The 24,798-nt window shown below is 44.3% G+C and overlaps 1 protein-coding gene across 1 annotated transcript; it reads right to left on the reverse strand.

Annotated features, from left to right (window-relative positions):
• Nucleotides 17,805-22,239, reverse strand: ZCCHC3 (zinc finger CCHC-type containing 3). Its single transcript, XM_005688338.3, has one exon. It carries the CDS (start codon nucleotides 20,472-20,474, stop codon nucleotides 19,260-19,262), a length of 1,215 nt encoding a protein of 404 aa, XP_005688395.2. The 5' UTR covers nucleotides 20,475-22,239; the 3' UTR covers nucleotides 17,805-19,259.

Here is a 24,798-nt window from a genome sequence, read left to right on the forward strand (position 1 = left end):
CCACCCCTCCCCCTCGCCGTCTGCGGGCCGCTGCGGCGCGCGCGGGGCCGCCCCGTGTAAACACCGAGGTGCCCGCTCGGGCTACGGCCGGGCCACGCCTCGCGCTCGGGCTGCGCGTCACCCGTTGCTGGGCAGAGAACCTGGTATTTGCATCTCCCAATCGCTGGCTGCCGAAGCGGGGCGGGGCTCGGGCTGCCAGGCTGGGCGGTCTGGTGGCTGGGATTGGGGGTGTCGGATGAAGTCGGTTTCTTTTCTTAGGCTGGGGACTAGCGGGAGGGTGAGGGGACGCCGAGCAGGCTTCCCATCTGGCTCCCAAAGTCAGTCCCCGCCCCGCGTTGCCTTTGAAATTTTAGCTTACTCAGTGACACCTGCCGCCAGGTAGGACCTCGGCTCCCTCCTTTTTAGGGGGCGTCTTTTTGAACCGTCCCAGAGCAGAAGGTGAGGAGACGTAGGCTCAGGAAAGCTCTTTAAGGGGACAACCTCATCGTGTCATTGATGTAACCCTTGCCTAGTATCCAGCCACATAGGGGCTCAACAAATGTTTTGGGTCCGATGAACCAAACCTCTTCACATTTTTCTCCTCCTTTGAGGCACCACGCGAGTCCTGAGAAAGAAGGGCACATGCCGCCCACTTTCCAGGTACAAAACACCAAAGATCTGCAGATTAGGACTCATCCTAGGCTCGCGGTCCCAGCTCTCTCTTCCCTGCTCAGCGCACGAAGGGGCCGGGACACCTCGCCTACCAACCGAGGGTCCTGAGTAGGGCGAACTTCCCGCTTTTCACAATTCTTAGGCGAGGTTTGAAGATACGTGGGTGCCCCATTCTCAGGTCCCACACCCACATCGCGGCCAGCCGGGTGCCAGACTGGGGCGCGATTGCCCCTCCCGAGTCTGGAAAAGCGTGCGCGGGCACGGGGGCGGAGCCCGGCCAAGGGGCGTGTACGAGGCGCACGCTCGAGGCGCGTGGCGGGGAGGGGCTGCGCGCTCCCATCTCACCACGTGTGAGCCAGCTCGGGCACTGCGGGGCGTGTGCTGCCCCTGGGGGAGGTCACCTTCACCGCGCGCACGTGGGCCCGGCGATGGGATGGGGCGCTGAAGCGTCGCTCCACGGAGTCGAGAGCTGGGAGGGGTCGGGGTGAGGGTCTGTAGGGTAGCATTTTGCTGGGGGCATAGTGGGCAGTATCCAGGCTGGAAGGTGCGGGTCTCAGGCTGTAGACCTCACCCACCCCTGGACGGGCAGGGGCTGAGAGCGCAGCCGGAAAGTCTGGGGTGGGGAGGAAGGGTCGGGGTGCGGCTCCGCAGATGCTGGGGGGCGGGGTGATGCTCTGGGTGCCCGGGAGGGAAACTGGAGCTTCGGTGGCGGGAGGGGGCGACTCTTAAAGGCACAGGGCACTCGGAAGGAAAAGGTTCTACACCCAGCCAAACTGTTCTTCCGGCCTTTTATTGGAAGCTGAGATCTGACGATCCCCGAGTTTAAACCTTCACAACGGTAGCCTGGACGGTTCAGTGCTCGATGGAGTCAGGACTCCTGTATTCATATCTCAATGCCTCCTTTTGCTTGCCCTTAAAATAGAAAAAAGCAGTTTCTTCCTCATATGGTTATTTTACAGATTAAATGGGCTATAGATATTAGAATTTCAAGTACTTGTCTCCTGAATATTCCTCAAACACAGAAGGCTTGGACCAACCTCAGGGCCTTTATAGACGCTGTCTCTTCAGCCTAGAAAATTCTTCTCCCCCATCCCCACATGGCGGGTCCATCTCATTCTAGCCTCAGTTCACATTGACTCCGGAGATGGCCTGCCCTGACCACTCTCTGCTGTTGCCCACCCATTCCCGTGTCTCAGCTACACAGAATTGTAGGTCTGTGACAGTTTTATCATTGCCCATGATTGGTTGGGGTCATGGTTGTATATACTTATTTGTATATAATACAGTAAAACCTGGTGACATCAGCAGCTCAACACAAGAACTGGAACATGGATAACAACCTACCTTCTCCTGTGAACTCCTTTCCCATCCCATCCCCTGCTTCTTCTCACCTGATGTAATGTTTATCCTAAATCTTCTCTTATACTTAAAAAAAGATGAGCAGCTTTATTAAGATATAATTTATATACTAGACTATTTACTCATTTAAAATATACAATTCAATGAGATATTAATTGAGCTATGCATCCATCACCACAATCAGTTTTAGAATATTTTCATCATTCCCAAAAGAAACTCTACTCATTAACTCCTCCATCTCTTCCTCTTCTGTAACCCCCAGCTCTAGGCAACCATAAATCTACTTTCTGTCTCAATAGATTTGCTGCCCCATTTTACATTCCTGTCAGCAGTGTATGAGGGTTTCAATTTCTCCTTTCTCTTTTTAAAATGTTTTCTTAAAAATACATTATCTTGCCTTTAGTTTTAGCATAAAGGTATGCTGTATGTAATGCAGGAGACCTGGGTTGGGAAGATCCCCTGGAGAAGGGTAAGGCTACCCACTCCAGCATTCTGGCCTGGAGAATTCCATGGACTGTATAGTCCATGGGGTCGCAAAGAGTCAGACATGACTGAGCAATTTTCCCATGCTGTATGTAATACTCTGCTATTTACTTTCTAATTATTATAGTGGTAAGATTCATCTGAATGATTGCACCTGTGTAGGGTTCATTCATTTTTCCATTGCAGGGATGTACTACAATTTTTCTATCTAGTGTCCTATTCCTGGACATTTGTGTTATTGCCAGGTTTTTGGTCTTATGAAGAATGTTCCTGTTAACAATCTTAAATGTGTTCCTGGTGTTCAAGTGCTGGAAGGTCTCCCAGGTATCTTATGGGAAGTGTGGTGGCTGCCTCTGAAATATATCAATGCTGTACCAGATTACTTTTCCACCAACAACATAGAAGAGATCCTCTTCATCTGGACATCTTGTCCAAAGTTTGGTATCTTTAATTTTTGCTTGCATTATTCTAACTCCTCACCCTTTCTCTTTGCTTTATACCACTCACCACATTTCAGAATATTTTATTTGTTCAATTGTTTTTTGCCCATCTCCCCTCCACTGGACTGCCAGCTCCAAGAGAGCAGAGATTTTTGTCTTTTGTTTCCTGCTCTGTCCCTAGGAGAGTGCCTGGTGCACAGTGGGTACTCAATACATATTTATTAAATGAATCACAGTCAGTGGTCAGATTCCTCTGGGAGCCAAGGGAGGGAAGTGAAATTTTGAAACCCAAACCCCAAAACTCCTGGCTGCCACTGAGATGTGGTATTTATCTGTGCACACAGATTACCCTAAATCATTTCACATAGGAGTCCCAGAGTCTAAACCTTGCAGGCCACAGGAGTTCAAGGTCGGGCTCACCACTGAACTGTTTAATCCAGACTGTGGCAGGTAGATGCTAAAATTCTCAGACAGGGTTTTCCCTGGTGGCTCAGTGGTAAGAATCCACCTGCCAGTGCAGAAGACATGGGTTCGATTCCTGTCTGGGAAGATCCCGTGTGCTGAGGAGCAACTAAGTCCATGCACCACAGCTGTTGAGCCTGTGTTCCAGAGCCCGGGAACTGCAACTACTGAAGCCCCCAAGCTCTAGAGCCCTGGTCCATCCGAAGAAAAGCCACCGCAGTGAGAAGCTCCAGCACCACAACTAGAGAGCTGTCCCCACTCATGGCAACTAGAGAAAAGCCTGCACGCAGCAATGAGGATGCAGTGCAGCCCCCCAAAAAAATTATTCTTAAAAAAATCTTTAAAAAGATTCTCAGAGAGATGCTCACCACCACTGCCCTACTAGACCGCCATCATCTCTTATCTGGTACCTGTCCAGCCTCCTTTCTGGTCCCTGTACCCAGCATGTCTCCTTGCATTCCATTCTCCTCCCTGAAGCTAGAAGGATGTTGTTTTTCAGTCACAAAACTGCTTGTGCATCTTCCCTTCTTAAAACCCATCAGTGGTTTTCCCATTACTCTCAAGATAAACACTGGACTTTCACGTAGGCCAAGCATGATCTGACCCTTGCTCACCTATCTGACTCTCCTCTTTGAGTTTCTCAGTCTTGAGTCACCTTCAATTTGTGGAAAAGGCTGAGCTGGCTCCCCACACAGGGTGCTAGGAAGTCCGTTCTCTCGCCTTTCCAGCACTCCTGGCTCGTGTCTGCCTCTTTAGAGCTCTCCTAACCCCATGTTCCTTTTCTTCAGAGCACCAGTGACCTGCCTAGCTCGTCTGATACTTTAACAGAAAATTTAAAAATTAAAAAAAAATTTTTATTTGGCTATGCTGGGTCTTAGTTGTGGCGCACGGGCTCTTTGTTGTGTGCCTGGGCTTTCTCTAGTTGTAGGAAGTGGGGACTCCTCTCTAGTTCGCGTGCTCAGGTTTGGGTTTTTATTTATTTACTTGTTGCCGCTTGTGGGCTCAGTAGTTGAGGTGCATGTCGTTGCCCCAAGGCATGTGAGATCTTAATTCCCTGACTAGGTATCGAACCCTGTCCCCTGTATTGCAAGATGTATCTTTTACCACTGGACCACAAGGCAAGTCCCAGAACAGATAATTTTTTAACACCCACTTTTGTTAAATGACGGTATTTTCAATAAGCATGAAACACAATGAATAATACTAATGGTAATGGCCAGATAAGAAATGTGGATGGTGAAAATATTCCTTTATTAAACTTTGTATATGTAGTCATGTCAGTAAAAGTAAACATTATAGTACAAAAAAAGGGAAAGAGTATTTGATCCATACTTTCCAATTACTTTATTTCCTTGCAAAGAAAAGAAAATAAAAAAACGTACCCACATAGCAGTCTGTTGCAATAATTCCATTACATTAATTACATGAAAATTAAAAAACAAATAAAATACTTTAAAAATAATAATCAACTTTAATGTTAAATATATGATTCAAATTTGGTAAAACATAATTTTTCTAAATAATAATATTGTATATAATACTGTTTTACTAAATAATAAAATTTGCAGTTACCACACTCTGCAGTTCACTGTTTCACTGTTTTGAATTTTAAATACAAAAGCTTCAAGTGGTCACATAGAATGGCAGAATTGAAGCAACTCAAGTTCTGGTTCTTCAGCTTCCTAATCACTGGGCTATCATTGTTTATTTTCAATCTATTGTTTAAACACAGCCATATGTTGTACCAAAGGGGCTAGAGACACAAGTACTCAGGAAGCGAGCTTGAACAATTCTGGACTGTTATGAACTTATTCTCAAAACTAACACGTATAACTGGCTTGGTGTGTGTTAGGGGCTGAATGTATAGCTGGGAGTGTTGTGATATAAATCCCTGGTGGGTGATACTGTCGACTAGTGTACAAGTGATTAAAATATGCCAATTCAAAGCTTATAAATATATCATTAGGACTCAGGTTAGACCAACTACTTGATTTACAGGGAGGAATGTCTTAATCAGTGGCATGGTTTAGAATTGTGGGCACATGGCAATAATAAAATGCAGACAGACATTCAATCAGTTTTATTGTTTTCAGATTCTCTGCAGACAATACACCCTCTCATTGCCTGCAAGGTCCTACTTGGTACACCATGGTAGCGCAGGAGCTCCATGGGCTCAGAGGACCCACCTGATTTCCACTTTCCCCAGCACCTAGCACATCTTGGGACAGCGCAGCCTGTTAATATCCATGCAGTGAAAGGAGGAAGGCGCCAACTCGACTGTGGGCATGGCTGTTACAGCACCATGCAACTCTCCCCACCCTCAGTCTAGTTCTAAAACATCAGTCTTTGAACTGGCATGGTCCTCAAAGACATTCATAATAAAGAGAGAAAGCAATAGGAACAAGGGAATTCATTTTTTGATTCATCTAAATGTCTTCTCTGAAAAATTCAACGATGATGATCATATGTGAATGTGTGTATATATTCCAGGGCTCTTTTACTGACTAACAGGAAAGAACTGCACATGGGAGAACTGCATTGCTCTCGAGCACTTAAATACAGCTCCTGCAAATTGAAATGTGCTCAGTACAAAATTATCACTGGTTTTCAGATAGCACAAAAAATGTAAACTATCGTGTTAATATTTTTGAGATTATAACATTTTGGATATATTGGGTTAAATCAAATATATTAAATTAATTTCACCTGTCTATTTATTTGTGGTTTTTCCTGGTTGCTCAGTGGTAAAGAATTTGCTTGCCATCACAGCTGACACAGGTTCAATCCTTGGGTTGGGAAGATCCCCTTGGAGAAGGAAATGGCAACCCACTCCAGTATTCCTGCCTGGAAAATTCCATGGACAGAGGAGCTTGGTGGGTTACAGTTTGTGGGGTCACAAAAGAGTAGGATACGACTTACCAGCTAAACAACAAAAACTTTATTTTACCTTTTAAAACGTGGTTTCTGGGGTCTTCCCTGGTGGTCCAGTTGTTAAGATTCCAGGCTGTCAGTGCAGAGGGTGCAGGTTCCGTCCCTGGTCAGGGAACTAAGATTCCACATGCCATGTGGCATGGCCAAAAAAAAAAAAAAAAAAAAAGATGAAATGTGGCTTCTGGAAAATTTAAAATAACACTTAGAGCTTGTATTATATTTCTAATAGGCAGTACGAATACAAAAGATGGAGGTTTCCCTGATTTTTACTTGGCAAAATAAAAAGCTGGCAATCTTTTGTCCATCTCCAAATTTTAAAGTAAGTAGTTTTTTTCAAGGGAGGGAGGATTTTATTTTATTTACTTCTCTGTGAAATCACCCAAATCTTAAAGATCCTAATGGAATTATGGGTTGCCAGTCCATGAGATACAGTTTGAAATTCAGAGAAGCACGAGGCAGAGAGGAAAGACCAGAACAGGGAGCATGTTCATGCGAAGAGGATAGCATCAGAGGCATTTCAGTAACACCAACAGGACTGGTGGACTTGGGGAATAATCAGATTGGGAGGAGGAAGGGGAAGGAGACTAGATGAGGAGCTGACTTTATTTGGATATCTGGCACACCCCATTGGCACACTTCCACTTCTCCTAGAATATAATTCTTACTCCTACAACCTGACTCTGAAATTCATTAGATTTTTCCTTTGGAGGTGACCATATTTTTTTTATCATTTTTATATTACTAATTATGCTGGAACAACAGAGATAAACTGAGAGTGCCTGGGTAAACTGGGAAATAAGTCATTCTCCTCTTATTGGCTATATATAGAGGACTCCCATAGATGACTGAGAAGTCAAGCATGGACATACTGGGGCTTTAAACAATCAAAGCATCCAGGATCTGAAGTCAAACTTTGTTCAATATTATGAGATTTTACAAAGTTACTTCAACTCATGTGCCTCAGTTTTCTCATCTGCAAAATGGGAGAGCATAATAGTTTAGGACATGGGACATGGTAAACAGTGAGTTGTAACATGAGCAACAACCAAAATACTCTATTGTGTGTATTCCCTTAAAAAAAAAAAAAAGGTACAGAAAGACAAAATATAGAGATAGCAAAAAGATCTAATGGTTGTCAGGGTTTTGGGGGAGAGAGGGTTGAAAAGGTGAAGCACAGAGAAATTTTTAGGGTGGTAAAACTCTTCTATTAATATATAGTATAACTGTGGATACAAGACCTTACGCATTTGTCAAAACTCATGGAACTATACAATAGAAAGAGCAAATCTTAATGCATGAAAAATTATAAAAAATAATTTAGAACATAGGGAGAATCCCAAAATGGAAGGCAGAATGTGACAAAGCAATGAAACTGTATCACAAACATATGAAACAACCCCACTAAAGGCAGGGGTGAGGTGGGGGTTGGGGGGTGGGGGAGGACCCTGATTTAAGTAATTTTAGAAACGAGCAGAGTCTGTAAAACTAAAAGCAAAAGAAAGTGTACAGAAAGTTGATAACTTTTCCCACAGGGGTATGGGTTAACAATACTGATACTGATATACATATATACTAGAATTAAACAATTAAGTAAATGGCTGGTGGATGATGGGAGCCAGATTTCTCATTGTTGGAGTGGGAATTTACAGATAAGCAAGGGGAGGAGGTTAGAATGATTCATGTGGTAATAGATTAGAGTTGAAAATATAAATAGAACCTCATAACTAATAGCTTAATGTAGATGGTTACATACAGAACTATTCATAGATATGTGTATGTACACAGGTTAGCATATATAAATTTATTTCTTTGTTTTGTTAGTTGGGAAGGCTTAAAAGAAACATCTGAGTAGCAATAAGCACACTTAGGGTCGAAATTTTGGTTTCTAATGCCATTCTCTAATAGGAGGAATCTGGGTTTTTGAGAAACAGCTAATTTAGGACTGGGGCAGGGAATATACGAGATGAGTCTGAGATAACATATACTACCAGAAAGTAAGTAAGTGCTCAACAACAACAAAAAGACACACACAAAGATAGGAATATATCAGAGGGACTCAGGAGCCAACTAAAAAGGCTCCCAAAGGCCAAATCTAGACCAATTTGAGCGACAAAATTAAATAGTACTGGATTATAATCTAAAGTATGAAATAAACATCTGTGAGTCCACTGATGTAAATAATGACTGAATAAATAGAGGAAAAGAAACACACCTTCAGTGCAGAAAATTTTCAAATAACTGAAGTATAATAGATACTCCGATAGAACATTCCTCCTTACTATTTAGTGTGGGCTAAACATAGCTACTTTCTTCCAAAGAGGAGAGCAAGGAAAGGGGTAAAAGAAGAGTAACTTTAAGGTAGAGAAACCTAACAGACACTACTTTAGTCAGGGCATCAAGGTCAATTATCAATTGTGATAAGTCCTGTTGATGTCTGACAAATGGGCACAGCCAAGAAGAATCTAAGGGGACATGAAATAAATGCAATGTGCCATCCTAAATGGGATCCCCGGACAGAAAAAGGACATAAAGTAAAAACTAAGGAAATTGGCATCAGCTATGAGATTTAGTTAATAATGCACCAATGTTGATTTATTAATGGTAACAAATACACCATATTAATATAAGTGAAAGTCACTCATTCGTGTCCCACTCTTTGCAGCCCCATGGACTATACAGTTCTCCAGGCCAGAATACTGGAGTGGGTAGCCTTTCCCTTCTCCAGGGGATCTTCCCAACCCAAGGATGGAACCCAGGTCTCCCACATTGCAGGCGGATTCTTTACCAACTGAGCTATCAGGGAAGCCCATATTAATGTAAGATGTTAATAACAGAGGAAACCGGATGAGTGGAGGATATAGGAACTTTGTATTATCTTCTAACAATTTTTCTGTAAATCTGAAACTGTTCTCAAAAATAAAGTTTGTTTTAAAAAAGATGGCTTAAGGTTTTAGAAACACGTTTAGTTTATTTAGACTTTAGCGTGTTAATTACACAGCTTGCCTTAAAAATGGAATTTCTTCAATGGATTAAAAGAAATATTCATTTATCCTACAGTTTCAGTATGTTTTGTCCAGTAAAAGTCGACTATCATTGCTTAGGTCAATGTCTCAGAACTCAGTAACAAACCTCAGCGTCTTTCATTTGTATGCATTTGAAATACAAAGAAAGAAAGATGACTAGCTTCTTGATCATTTTAAATTAAATGAAAATACCTATAAAGAAAGACATCCACATAGAGATGATATCAACCCCACTGCCTAAATTTTCATTGCCTAAAATTGTTTTAGTAGAGAACAACATATACTGTGTAATTGGAACACTTTTGTTCTCCTTCAATAAAACAGCAGCCAAAGATTATTCAGGCTGCAACTGACAGAGGCGTTACTTCTAGTTCCTTCTAATTTGGAGAATTCCTTCTTTTGAAAAATCGAGTCTGTTGCTACATTGAATCAGGAGGGAGCAGGATCGAAGCTCACTGGTGGTATCCTTAAGCGGAAGGCAGGACTCTAAGCCAAGAGGCCTGCCCATTGGTGGGTTGCTGGGCAGCGCCTGGATGGAGCTCGTGGCCCATTGGCTGCGTCGCTGAGGATGGTATAAAGGACCGCCAAGGCCTGTGCAGCCGGTTTCTACGGCAACGGAGGCTTGAAAGAGCCACTCATATTTCGGCGTTCGTTCCCAACTCCCCCCTTCCGGAGGGGGATGGGCGTCCTGGATTTGAGGGCTGGTGGAGGAGGCGTGGGGGCTGGGAGTTAAGGGGACAGGGCCTTCTTCCGACCAAACCAACCTAGCCAAGCAGCATTTGAACTGGGTTCGAGAAACCTGGCCTGCGTGCTCACTGGAAAAAAAATAATAAATCAAACAGCCCGTTAAAGATGTAAGAGAAAAATGACGAATAATTCCATCCTCCCTTGACCTTTCATTGATAACATTCAGTATGTGAACGAACACAAAGCCTAGCAGACTAGGAAAGCGATACTTAAGTAGGGAGGAAGGAAGAGGACAGAAGGAGGGAGGATCCCTGATGTGGGATGCAACGTGGGTGTGCAACGTGGCGTGAGACACAGCGCCCTGCCGTTGGGGAGGAAAGTCCAAAGACAGACCCGAAGGGGTGTAAGAGCCTGGAGTTGAGCTTGGAGGAGAGAGGGCTGGCCGGTACACTGGAAGGACGGAGGGGGCGGCAGACAGGATCGTGACTAGGCATTTGGGAGACCTGTCTGCAGTAAGACCCTCGGATTCTCATTCCCGCTGGCCCTACCACCTACCAGATGTCAATGCTTCGACTCTCCAGCTCCCAGTGTCTTTGTGTTTGGAGGATGATAAACAGCACCCACTTCGTTAAGTCGGTGTCAGAACTGAGTTGAGATAATGCCTGGCAACCTCTTAATACGGTGCTGGAAACACAGTAAACTGTAGTCACCAGCAGCTATTCCTGTAATTGAAGAAGGGACTGGATTTGGCTAGGTGGAGAGAATAGGAGGTTATCAGTTCATAGGTAACAAGGGAGGAGGAAAGAGCAGTGTGGAAATCTTACATAAGAAACCAGTTTGGATGTCACCTAGAAAATCTTGAGAGATTGAAAAAAAAAAAAATCATGGGAGATGATAGCCAGAGGGCAAAAAGGAAAAAATAACGATGATAGCTACTGTTTACTGAGGGCCTGGCACTCTGCCAAACCCTTTATATGAATCTTTATTTCAATTTCTTATCAGCCCTGATAAGGCAGTTACCATTAAACCCATTTTTCTGGTAAGGAAATGGCTTGTCTGAGCTAAGAAACGACACCACCAAACAGGGATATTTGTAGTGCCCAGGACAAGTGTGCAACTGGAGGCCCATATACCATGTGTCTCTATAGTTAGAAGTGATCCATCAATTTAATGTGTTAAGTTAAATATGGTATCTTCTCCTCCTTGAGGGATCTATTTTCACCACCACCTGGAAGGGCCAGGTTCAAATTAGAATTCCAGGACCCTTGAAGATCAGAGCAGGGATGTGTCTGCCCAGGGAGGGCTTCCCTCTGGATCCTGTTTCTAATCCTTGTCCTGCTACCTCCCACCCCATCAGCTAGAGACCCAGCATGCATGAGTGAATACCCCAGCCCCCACATCCATCTGACTCTTACAAACAGCTACTCTGAGACCTAAGCCTCAGGTCTGTAAGCGGTGTATCAGGCTGCACTGCCCTCAGCTGAGATGAACCCAGGGATGAGGCCATGGAGGCTCTAAATGACCGTAGGGATATTTTGGAAGGGACTTCTGAGACTTCAGAGAATGGTCTGGAAAAGGAGGGCACAGACTCTGGGTGGGCAGTTCCTCTTGTGCCCACAGTTTCCCACCCCAACCCCTGAGGAGGGGCAGGGCTCAGGGCCAGAGCTACTCTTGCCAGGGGTAAGGAAGTGTTTTGTTAAAGCTAGGCATTCACAATCCACTGGGCCTCATAGTGTGGGAGCCATGCAGGCTTAAGTGTCAATGATATGCCTTCAGAGGAATGGGGAGAATGGTCTGACCTTCAGGCTGAAGGAAACTCTTACCAAAGGTGAGAAGACCGAAGAAGTGAATTGCTTTTTTTAAAAAATTATTATTATTTTAAAATTGAAATGTAGTTGATTTGCAGTGATTCAGATATACAGCAAAGAACTCAATTACATATATATATATATATACATACATATATATATAGAGAGAGAGAGAGAGAGAACTTTTCAGATTCCTTTCCATTGGAGGTTATTATAAGTTACTACCCCTTGTGCTGCACAGTAGGTCCTTGTTGTCTGTTGTATATATAGTAGTGTGTATTTGTTAATCTCAAAATTTGCATTTGCTTTTCAAAGATGAATGAATAAGCCCTTATTCAGTAGAGTCAGCAACAGGTGTGCTAAGGGATATTTTGAATGTCATGTACATAGAACAAGGAAGATTACAGACTACTGTATATAAAATAAACAACAAGGACCTACTGTACAGGGAAGTACATTCAGTATCTTATAATAGTTATAATGGAAAATAATCTGAAAAAGAATATATATGTAAAGCTAAAGTCATTTTGCTGTACAACTGAAACTAACACAACACTGTAAATCAACTATACTTCAATTTAAAAAAAGGTAAAAAAAAAAAGATAAGGAGTTACATATCCTGATCTGTAACTGTAGCCAAGTAATATCTAGATTATCCATGCAATAAATATTTATTGGACTTTTACTATATGCCAGGTACAGTACAGATGTTGGAACTAAAACCAAGGGCAAAAAAAAAAGTCATGTTCTTTGCCCTAGGGAACTCAAGGCAGATATTAATCAAACCACAGTGTAAATAAACATATTGTACCTGCAATGACCACAAAAAGGAGGGGAGAGTGTAAGAGGGTTTGGTCTAGGTTAGAGAAGGCTGTTGTTAAGTAGCATTAGCGCTGAGCACCAGGGAAGTCAAAGAGTTAACCATGGGTCTAGAAGGGTGGATTCCTGGAATGATTGTTGGGAGCCCAGCCACGGGGGAGCGGGGGAGGCCCAGAGGAGGCTGGGCAGCCAGGCAAGGCCTGGGGGCACCCCCCAACCCAGGACACAGAGTCTTTGAAGGTCCTTAAGCTGGGCCTTACTGTGATCAAATTTCACCTGGGGGACAGTTTTCCTGGGTGGAAGGAGGCGAAGCTTGGAAGTAGGGAGACAGTGAGTTGGCTGTTCTAGAGTCTTAAACTTTCATATCAAAATGTCTTATTTCTAAAGAGAGAGAAAATGGACTCCTGTTTCTAAGGATTCCACAAGAATTTCTTTCAAGCCTTGTGTTGCCTTTTGCATTTTGTTTTTGTTAATTTTTTTTTTTTTGCCAGAGATAATACATGAAATAGAAACAACCTCCCACAGCCCCTACCAGGGATATACTGTGGAAAATGTTTTCCTTCCATCCCAAATCCTGAATAGTAGGTTCTTCTCAGAGGCCTGGTGTGCTGCAATTCACGGGGTCGCAAAGAGTCGGACACGACTGAGCGACTGAACTGAATTGAACTGAACTCAGAAGCTACAATAGTTATCAATTTCACTAATATCCTTCCAGATTATCTATACATAAATAAGCATGTGTATGTATTTATTCCACCATTTTAACATGTAATATGTATATCAGTTATCATATTGTATACTTTAAATAACTTACAATTTTGTTAATTATACCTCAACAAAGCTGAAAAAAGTAAAATTGAAATGTAAACAGAAGCATACCATATCTTGCTTTGTTCACTTTAAAATGTGTCTTAGGTGGTTTTTAATAGCTGTTCCTTTTAACAACTTCCTAGTTACAGTATTTGAATGTACCATAGCCTATCTAACTGCTATTGATAGGTAATTGATAATCAGGTTGTTTCCAGTCCTTGGTACTCCAAATAATACATCAGTGAATGTCATGATACATAACATCTTTGTGTCCAAGTTTAGCTATATATTCATCTTCTATAAATGACTGCTGTGTTAAAGATTATGTGAATTTAAAGTTTTATAGTGCCACACAAACTGCTTTCCAAAGATGTTGGTCCATGTTTTATTTTACAACTCCGCAAAGTTTGCATTCTCCTCCATAATGTATCTGTTTACTTTTGCAAAACATATCCTCCCCCAAATATTCTTAGTCACACTGACAAGCCAGCAAGTGGTGCTGTATAGATCCACTGGCCTTGCCCAAGGCTGATAATGCTCTCATGGAAGTCTACCTTCAACTTGGTTTGATGAGACCCCTGGTCACCCTTAGCTTCCTCTTGTACCATTCCATACTTCATCATACTGAACTCCTGGTAGCTCTTTGTCAGCCATACCTGGAGTTGACAAAGAATAAGGTAATGGGCACTCTGGCTAAGAACAAGGTTCCAAAGGGGCCCAGAAGCCTTTCGAAAGAGTTGTATGCTAGGCTGACTCCAAGAGCAACAGGGAGTAAAAGAGTTAGAGTGCTAGACTGCATTATAGGAAGATTATTAGTTCCTTAGTCCACCTCTTTCTCACAACACTCTAAAATGCCTTCACCAATAACCTTTATATTATTCAATCCAATGGGTATCCATTCAACAAATATGTGGGTCATGTAAGCATTTATAAAAGAATGAAGCAATAAAAAGATGAGTGCATCACCACCCACAGAGATAATATTCTTTCTATACTTTTTCATTTAAGTATACACATGTATATGTTGGATGGCTGCAATGTAAAATGTATATCCTTCTGTGGAATGTGGGTAAAGAGTTTGAAAACCATTGCTATAGGACACTTGTGTTTATTTCTCAAGCCCGAGATCTGGTTACAATTTAAGACCTGTGGATATTGAACCACACGTTCCACACCTTTTAGACATCCTCTACAGAGACCTCAGACTCAACACAGCCAAAATCAGACTCAAGACCTTCATCTGAAACTTGGATTTTCTCCTCTGTTCTCCATCGCAGGGAATGGCCCCACTATCTATCCACGTGCAGAGGCTGGAAGCTGGGGTGTCATCCTTGATACTTCTCCTCCAGCCCATGTCTAAGTCCTGTTGACTTAACAACTTCTAGAAATCCTGCCTGCTTTTCTGTTTGCATTACCCGGGTCCAAGGTGCCCTGATCTGTCACCTTGGTGGACTTTTTTTACACTTGGGCTTCCCTCTGTCCCATTCTCTACAAAGTATCCTGGATGGTCTTTTAAAAATATAACCCTGAACATGTCACTTCCTTGTTTAAAAATCTTTCAATGGCACCTCATCATTCTTAGACTCAAATTCTAAACGTGGCTGACCAGACCTCCGCAAGAGATCTGCAGTCTTATTTTGCACCATCACCCCCTGCCCCCTCTCTGCCTTATTGCCACACTGGTTGTGCCAGATGTGGTTGGTTAGCAGATAGCTCCCATTCCGACTGTTTAGGTGCCTTCTGTGCTACACGTGCTGGAAAGCGAAAGCATTTCCTGATTCCACTGAAGCTAGGGCTCCAACAATTAGGTATGCTAGCATGAGGTTCAGAAGGTGGAAATAGGCAGAAGTCAAACAATGTTGGCTGTTTTTGCTTGGAAGTAAGGTTGTGGAGACTCTAGGATATGGTTTCTGGCTTCAAGTCTTGACATTTCACTGCTCTAGCAGTAGCACTGGCAGTGACATCTTGTCCTTGGGTAGCAGCTTTTCAATCTTTTCAGTGATGGCCTCCTGGCTCCTTCCTGTGAGAGGTAGTAGCTCCCCTGGTATGTCAGTTCTGTGGTGTTCTAGGAATTCTTCCTAATATCCAGCCCAGAGCCCATTACTTTCCTCAATGTCTAGAGTGGTCTGTTTCTAAACACTGGACTTCACTTGGTTTCTAGAATCTGCCATGCCTCCTCCCACTATAGGGTTGTTATACTTGTTATCCTAATGGAAACCTAGGCTCATATCCTTATGCCACTTAATCTCCAACCCCATCTCTCAACTCCTTATATAGTCTTTTGATCTCAGTTCAAACATTTTGTTTGGGAAGGTATCCCTCATCCTCAAGAACAGATCAATATTCCTTATTAAACATATCACTCTTATAATTACATATTTGCAGGACTCTAGAATTCGAGCCCCAAAGGACTTGACTTTTTTGCTGTAATCCATTGCCTTGAAAGAGTTGGGTGTGTTAAATGAACAGAATGAAGGAGGCCAGAGTGGAGGGTGTTAGGACAAAATCAAGCCTCTTCTAACACTGACAAGCCCTGTGTCACTTCCTCTGGGCTTTTCCCAACCACATCTTCCCGTGACTCTACAGCCAGCCTGAACACACCTTGTGCTCTAGTCTCCAGGTCTTTGCATAGACTGCTTCTGTTGCCTGAATCTCTCTTCCTTTTTCACCTGACTCTTCATCTTGCAGGTTTCAGTCCAGACATCATCATTTCTTCTGCCAGACCTGTTCCTGAGGCAACTCTATACTCAACACAAAAAATACTTAATATTATTTTAAAAATTGCTTATTTATCTATAGCTCCCTCTGCAAGTGCACTTATTCACAGGTGTATAAAAGCACCTTGTTTGGGGCCTTGCGCTAATGGCCTTCAGTACTGTTGAAAGTTGAAGAAATGAATGTCAGCTAGCCCGTCAGCCTCAGTCTGGGGATCTGGACACCCTCCCCAGGAGCCCATGAACAGGTCAGCCTCAATCTGGGGATCTGGACACCCTCCCCAGGAGCCCATGAACAGTGAGGGATTGTTAATTTGGGGACTGTTAGATCAGGAGAGGAAGTCGGGGGAGGTTTGTTCTGTTCCAGCCCATGGCCCAGTCCGGACACCGCCAGGCAGGAGGCCCTGGAGCAGATCCTGGTGGGGGCGCAGGGGGTGGGGAGCATGGGCAGGGAAACAGATTGTTCCTCTGCTCCCTCCAGTTACGGGGGAGGAGCAGAGAGAGGGAAGATTCCTTCCAAGGAGGCTCCTTGGCCCAGAGCCTGCTAGGAGGAAGGGGGAGGGGACTATGATGAATGCAGGCTTTTACCCCCATCAGGCCTCCAGCACTGTGAGGGAGGGAAACCTGTGGCAGAGCAGAAGAGGGGGGTGGGGGAGAGGACAGAGGGAGGGAGGGATGGAGGAGGGAAGAGCGTGTTTGCCTTGGGAGACAGGAAGGGAAGAAGGGCTGAGCTGGCTCTGAAACTCATGATTCCCAAAAGCCATCCAGGCCTCAACTGCACCAGATCAGCTCTGGAAATACCCTCAAATCACTGAGTCAGAGAATCAATACGCTGGGAACAATAATTCTCAGGATCAGATCATCTCATCATCTCAGAGACAGAAATTCTTTCAGAAGGCTGTGTCTAGAGTCTCCAGGGAGGCTTGGAGGAGTTCTATGGGAAGTTTCCTGGACTTTCTTCCTCCCTTATAGCTGGAAGAGACAGCATTTTATTTTTAAGCCCCTGAACAATCTGTATCCAATTTAGTACAATTACAATAACTGTAAGATGTGAAATTGACACCTTACCTTTGTCTACCCCACTGGTTTGTAATCTCCAGAGAGCAGAGTCCCTCTCATTCCTGTTAGTACTATTCAGAACTGTGGTCTCAAACTTGGCTGCCCATCAAGAGTTGCTTGGGGTGCTTATTAAACATATTTCCACTCACTCCAGTGATTCTGATTCCTTGGAGGTAAGGACTTCACACTTTAATTTTATATACTAAGTGATTCTGATGCAGAGGTTTAGGTAACAACTCCCAAGGGCCTGGGACAACATTTGTTGTTGTTCAGTCGCAGCACACCAGGCTCCTCTGTCCTCCACTCCCCCAGAGTTCCCTCAAATTCATGTTCATTGAGTCAGTAATGCTATCTAACCATGTCATCCTCTGCTGCCCCCTTTTCCTTTTGCCTGCAATCTTTCCCAGCATCAGGGGACAACATAGTAGGTGTAAAATGTTGCCTGTGGACCTGGACATGTATTTGCAAGGTAAACAAAGGGTGTGTGGCAAGCCTTGGTTGAACTAGGGCCTGTGAACCTCTGCAGCCAATATTTTGAAAGGAAATAGTGCAGCAGCATTAGCAATACAAAAGATAAATATTTATTCAGAACAAAACTTTAAACAAATCAATTTTACATTCTAAGCCACAAGGAAATAGCAAAACATAAAGCAAAGACAAAAACAGTAAGAAAAGCAGTGTACTGTCTTTTCTACTTTAACTCGGTAACACTTAGTAGACCCAATGCCCTCTCGCTTGGCCTATTTAACAAGTACATTTTAGAGTTAACAGCTCACGTAGAATTCCATTTTCTCCTGTGAGCCAGGAGGTTGCAGATGAGCTCCAGGTAGCTGCTTCTCTAGGGGCTCTGGCTACTGAAGCTAAGGTGCAAACGTAAACCTTTCTTTACTCAGGAGGGCTTCTACTTCTCACTGATGGTGATGACTGGGGAGGGGAAAGGTCACAAAGACCTGGACCACTTTAATCCAGATGTGGTACCCGGGCATCAGAGTGCACCCTGGATTGTGTTCCTTTGTCCCTTCCATATCTCCCAAGTGTTCTGAAGCCCCTGCCAAATCTTTTGCTTCCTCCCCCAGATGATGTCTTAGCATTCCCCTGGGCTCATTCTGGAAAGAGCAGACTTTCTGGGCCCTCAAGTGTTGAGGAAAATGTTGTGAAGTGTGAGAGGTAGTGGAATGAGCACCGGGCTTGGGGTCAGGGAACTCTACTCTAGGCTAGCTCTGGCACCAGACAGCTATGTGATTTCGACCCAGTCATATAACCTCTCTGTTACTGTTTCATCTGTTGGAAAACCAGGGGATTGGTCTTAACCAACTTTTAGGTCCTTTTCAGCAGGAAAACTAGATTCCATGATTCTGTGAAGAATGGCTTCTGAGCCACTGAAAGCGCTGTCACAAAGTCCATGCATTCTAATGCCATAGGAGAGGCCCGTGGCCACCATTCAGAGCTTATTGACTCAGGTTACATACACTTCTAACAACACTGGTTTCACAAAATTCTCAGACCACATAGATTAGAAGCAGCAAATTAAAAGGGACGGGATGAACTGCAAAAGATAAACACCCTGACAGAAGCCAGAGTCAACGATGTTCTCAATTCAACAAACACTGATGGAGTGCCTACCATGTGCTGGGCCCCTACCTAGCACTGGGGCATAAAGATGAGCAAGGCAGCTCCAAAGGTAAAAACCAAGGGAGAAGACAAGGCGTAGGAAGTAAAAAAGTACCAGAAAAAAAAAAATCTCCGAATACAAAAATGAAAATAAAATTTTAAAAAGGGCAGGGCAACATATCTGCACACTACAGTTCTCGGTAGTCATTACTGATGACAAGAGTCACCAAATTCAGGAAAGGCCGAAAGGAGTAAACTCGATTTAGGAAGGCAGAGTGAGATGTCTCTTGTAGGTTTAAGAAGATCTCCTTCAAAAAACTATAAAAAATGGTTTAAAAAAAAGTTTTGGCACTTAAGAGGGCTAAGCTGGCTTTGTGTTCACCCTGGCTGGTAGGCGGGTGTTCAGTGCCCGGCCACGCCGGTTAGCTGAGCTCCCACGGAATTGTGAACCGCTTTGGGACATTGGGCAAAGGCGTGTCCTCGCTTGCCACAGAGGTTACACACGATGCCCTTCCGGCAGTAAGGGCTCAGGTGCCCCTCCTCCCCGCACCTGAAGCACCTGTCCTGTGTGCAGCTGCCGCTCATGTGGGTCCGGGAACCACATTTAAAGCACGTCTTGGGCTGCCCCTTGTACCAGCTGTAGCCCCTCTCGGCCCCCAGGAAAAAGGCTCCCGGCAGGTGCCTGACCCCTCCCTCCCCCTGGCGCAGCTCAATCTCGCACTTGTACTCCCCGGTCCAGATCCCAAACCTGTCGGTCACTTTCACGGGCACGGCCAGCACATCGCAGTGGCGTTTGAGCCAGGTCACGATGTCCTCCACGTCCACCGTCTCGTTCCGGAAGAGAATGAAGAGCGTCTTCAGGCTGGACTTGCTCCGCCCCAGCACCACAAAGTTCTCCCAGCAGTCCTCCTGCTCGCGCTTCTCCTCGTAGACACGCAGGAACAGGGCTAGCTTCTCCGCCGAACGGAAGCTCACGTCGAACTCGCGACTGCCCGGGATCTGAATGACCGCGTAGATGTCGCTCGGGTCCATACCGATGGAACGCAGGATGAGAGCGCCCACTACGAAGTCCCTGGTTGGGCAGGCGCCCTCGTCTCCCTGGAAACAGATGCGCACGAGGAAGCGGCCCTTTCCCGGGCCCGCAGCGGGGCCAGCCGCCGTAGCCTGCTCGTCCTGGGGGGGCCGGTCGGCTGCGTCCTCGGCCGCGTCGGGCCTCGCCGGGGTCGCCATGGCTGCCGCCTCAGCCTTCTTCCTCCTGCCCGCCTCGGCTGCACCCTTTTTCTTGCGGGAGTCCGCCGCCTCTCCAGCTGGGTCTCTCCGGCGGCCCTTCGGGTCCCCGCGGCCGGCTGGGGGGAAGTCGCCGAGGCTCGGCGCCGCCAGACCCGCGGGAGCACTAAGCCCGCCTCCCGCGCCGCTGCCGCTTTCTTCCTCCCGCCGCGGCGGCCGCGACTCACGGAATTCGCCCTTCTTCTCGGCCAGGTTCTTCACCACTTGGGCCCAGCCCATCTTCTCGCGGCCGCCCTCGGCCTCCTCGGCCCTGGTCGACGGGCGCGCGGGGCCCAGGAGCTGTGGCCGCCCCCGCTTCCTCTCCTCCTCCGCGCCGCCGCCGGTGGCCATTTTACCTCCTTCCCAGCATCCTCCACTCGCTCCCGCAGCCAAAGTGCGCCCATCGCGCGCGCCCGCCCGCCCGGGGTTGTGGGGGTTTGGGCTTTTTTTTTTTTTTGAAATTCGATGCTTCTCTTCCCCGCCCCGCCAAAGTATTTACTTGAGGCGCTCGGGCGTCCTGCGGCTGCGGGCCGGGAACCCCCTGGTAAGGGGTGGACCGCGTTTCCGCTAGTGCTCGCTCCAACCCCACCTCCTCGGCCCCGAAGCGGGATGGGGATCTTGGAGCGCGTCCCTGTCCGTCGCGAGGGTTTGGCAGCTTTGCCCTCGCTCTCGAGGATTTGGTGTTTCGCAAGCGGTCCTCGATGATTTCATTCAAGTGGCTTTGCTAACGGCCCACAGTCCGAAGGCGGGACAGAGTTGAGGAAGATTTCGCCCATTTTGTTTTCGTTTTTTGTACCTTTTCGATTAAAAAAAAAAAAAAAAACAGACAAAACTTAGCTCTCCCTCCTCCCAAAGCAGATCACGATGCATTATTTTTGCAACATTGGATTATGGACATTTTCAAACACGCAGAAAGTAGAATTTTGCGGCGAACATTTTACCTTTAACATTTAAACTGTTTTAACTTTCTGTCATTAAAATTTTGCTATACCATATCACGCTACACCTCTATCCGTCACTCATTTTTTGAGACACTTCCAAGTAAGTGACATTGCATTATTATTTTTTTTTAAAAAAGACCTCCATCGTATTCGTGATGGCAATTATATTGAGGGCTTAAATGTCCAATATTGTTCTAAGCACATCGCAAGCTTTATCACATGGAACCTTCCAAAACGGTACTGTAAGTACACCCATTATATAGGAAGCAGGGGGTTGGAGATAGGAGTTAAATCACTTGGCCAAGTGGCAGAGTTAACAGGCAGCTCCACGCAAAGGTGGCTTGTATTTCTTCCACTTTTTTGCTTCTGACATTGTGGAAAAAGGACTCTTTGGATTATAGTCCCTAGAAAACCTCCTTCACACAGATTCCCTAACTAAAGCTAGCACGGGACACAATCTGTTATTCCTCCCTGTTCTGTCTCAACTCGTGTTTGGAAGCAGTGATAAAATTTGAGTGCTGGAAGCCAATGGGTTTAATATCTTTTGTCATCTTGTTTTCTTTACCATAACTGCTTGTATTTCAGGGTGCTTCAGTGATCTTTCTGGGTTTAGTGAAAGAAAAGATGATTTGTGGAGTCAGGGAGACCCTAGTTTGAATCTGACTGCTTTCAATCTCAGCTTTGTCACGTGGGGACAGTGACCTTGGTTTTCAAAGCTCAGTTTGCTCATTCATAGCAAAGGGTACATTAATATCTACTCTCAGAGGACTAAAGTGGGGTTTCTAGGAGATAATCTGTGTCAAAGAGGTTAGTCCACCGTGGGTTTCCAGAAAAGATTATTTTTCCTTTCTGCCAGTATTGGATTCTTTCCTATTTCTCTTGCAGTTCTACCTACCATCTGGGAATCCCTGTGAGTTCTTTAAGAGGGTTCCCTTTACTCCACTTCCAGTACTGGTCTCAGGATCCAACACATGTGCTTCCTATTCCTTCACTTTATAACTCCTGACCTGGTTTCCTCCATCCCTTCTCTGCCACAAATGCCCAGGATCATATGTATTGGGATCATTAACCGGAAGTATCAAAATCTTAGATCCACACACTCCACCTTTTATTCTTTCTGCTTGCCTGCTCATATCTTTTTCATGGTGAGGATATTTACATAACCAAATAAACCTATGTATTTTATTTTTTTTTAAGTTTTTCTTTTTTGGATGTGGACCATTAAAAAAAAAATCTTTATTGAATTTGTTACAACACTGCGTCTTTTTTTTTTTTTTTTTTTTTAAATGTTTGGTGTTTTTGGCCTTGAGGCATGTGGGATCTTAGCTTCCCTCCCAGGGATCAGACCCTGCACCCACAGGATTAGAAAGTGAAGTCTTAACCACTGGACTTCTAGGAAAGTCCTAGAACCTATTCATTTTTAATAATTTCTTTTGTACCTCTTACCCTAACTCCCCACCCCAGGTAACTAGCACACAATAATTTATCTACAAGGCAGGTACTTTAAATAAAGAAATGGGGGAGCTGGAGGGCTCATAGTCTATCTGAAGGGGCAGCTGATAGTCAACTCCAGCTAATTACTGCTCCCACTGTGGCCAGATCTTCCTGTTTTTAAAGTGAAGCCTAACTCTAGTTTCTTTTTTTAAATGGCAAACATTCTTCTTTCTCTTTTTTCTTTGAGGTTGTCTCAGCTATATTTGGATCCTCTGTATAAATTTTAGAACTAGCTTAGTAAATTCCAGGAAACCACTTTTGGGAATTTTAATTGGGTTTACATTGCATTTATACAGAATTACCATATTATAATACTGAGTCTCCCCATTTATGACCCTCTGGGATTCCTCATTTATGTAAGTCTTATTTTATGAATTTCAATAGCAAGTTATGGTTTTCTTCATAAAGATCTTGTATAATTTTGGGAGGGATTTATTCTAAGGCACCTTGGTTGCTATTGTAAATGGTATCTTTTGAGATCACATATTTGATGTTGGTGTTTAAAGGGAACACATTTGAATTTTTTTGTATTGAACTCATATCTGCCAACAATACTGAAATCTTAAGGTTTCCAATGGCTTTTAGAATCAATTTCCTTTTCTTTGTTGACAGTCATATTGTCTGTAAATAATGAACATCTTTCTGTTCAGATCTTAACACTTTTTTCTTGTTTTACTGTACTAGACAGGACCCCTCATGGAATCAAGATATACTGGGCATTTTTGTTTTGTTTCTGACTACTGAGAGATCTGTTTGTATTTTGAAAAGATTTGATCTGTGGACTGGGGTCTGGCTACTTCTCAGTTTTACTAATAGTTATCTTCTTCTGTCATAAGATTTTGCTGGTATGGGTAAAGGCACTTTCCATCAGTGCCTTTTTTCTCGTCAACTTTTGCAGATCCAAGTTTTCTCTATTCTCTTTTGGTCATTTTTAGGTTTTTTTCTTGATGATCACTATCAGCACTGTGAATTGGATAAAAGGCTAAACATTTATATTGATTTCTCACTGAATTTATTAAAAAACTGTCAACCATTCCCCTCAGCACTGTCCAGTAGTCAGCTTGGTCTGACTGTAGACCAAGTCTATAGTCAGAGATCGCTGAAGATGGTAGAGATCGCTGAACCAGAAGCTGTGGGGCCAGGCAGGTATCCTGTGAGCAAAACAGTCCAGATGGGCACCAAAGCCATCTGAAGAGGGCAGCCCTTACTCATTCCTGGCAGATTATCGCCAGAGAGGGTTAGCAGAATTGGTAAGTTTGGCATCTCAGTCTGGATTTTAACGGACAGAATTTTGGAATTTGCACTATTATTAAAAGGCTAGTTAGGAGACTGTGGGGGAGGTGTGATTTGAGATGGCCTTTGAAAAAAGAAGCAGGTTTTGGAGAACAAAAGAGAAAAAAAATCTGTGACTTAGAATTACTGTTCCTATGCACAGATGAGGAAAGTAGGCTCAGTCATGGAAGTGAATTGCCCAGTGTCACAAAGCTTGTAGTAGTTTGAGTGAGTGATAGTCGCTCAGTTGTGTCCAACTCTTTGTGATTCCATGGACTGTCCCCTGCCAGGTTCCTCTGTCCATGGAATTCTCCAGGCAAGAATACTGGAGTGGGTTGCCATTTCCTTCTCCAGGGGATCTTCCCCACCCAGGCACTGAACATGGGTTTCCTGCATTGCAGGGAGATTCTTTACCATCTGAACCACCAGGGAAGCCTACTATTAAGAGACACTTCTAAGTATAAACACAGGGAGGCCTGGAGTGCTGCAGTCCATGGGATCACAGTTGGACAAGACTGAGCGACTGAACTGAAGTAAAAAGACAGATCAAACAAAACAAAACAGGTCATCTTAAAAAGTATCAGCAGATACATGCTTAACTTTATCTTATAATCTACAGAATATGGAATGAATCCATACTCCTTTTCCAAAGGAATGCCTGACAGGAGTAGCAATAAAGTTATAAATGACAATCATCAATCAGATGTAATAATTCAGATGAAGCTTATTTCTCTGGAAGCAAGTGGGTAAGTGGTCAGGAAGGAAATATAATGTGCTTTTAACTTTGTATGAAAAATAATGTTCAGTTCCATGTTGTTTAACATAGTTCTGTTTTTTCGATTGTCAAAATCTGTGCCCCCATCAACTATATAAGCTCCAAAGCTTATATGGTTATTCTCTTATGTACTTCTGCCACATGTCTGTGAAATGGAGATAACGATGCCTACATCAAGGTTACTGTTTACCGA

Source organism: Capra hircus, chromosome 13, assembly GCF_001704415.2.
Source record: "Capra hircus breed San Clemente chromosome 13, ASM170441v1, whole genome shotgun sequence".
Taxonomy (NCBI): Eukaryota; Metazoa; Chordata; class Mammalia; order Artiodactyla; family Bovidae; genus Capra; species Capra hircus.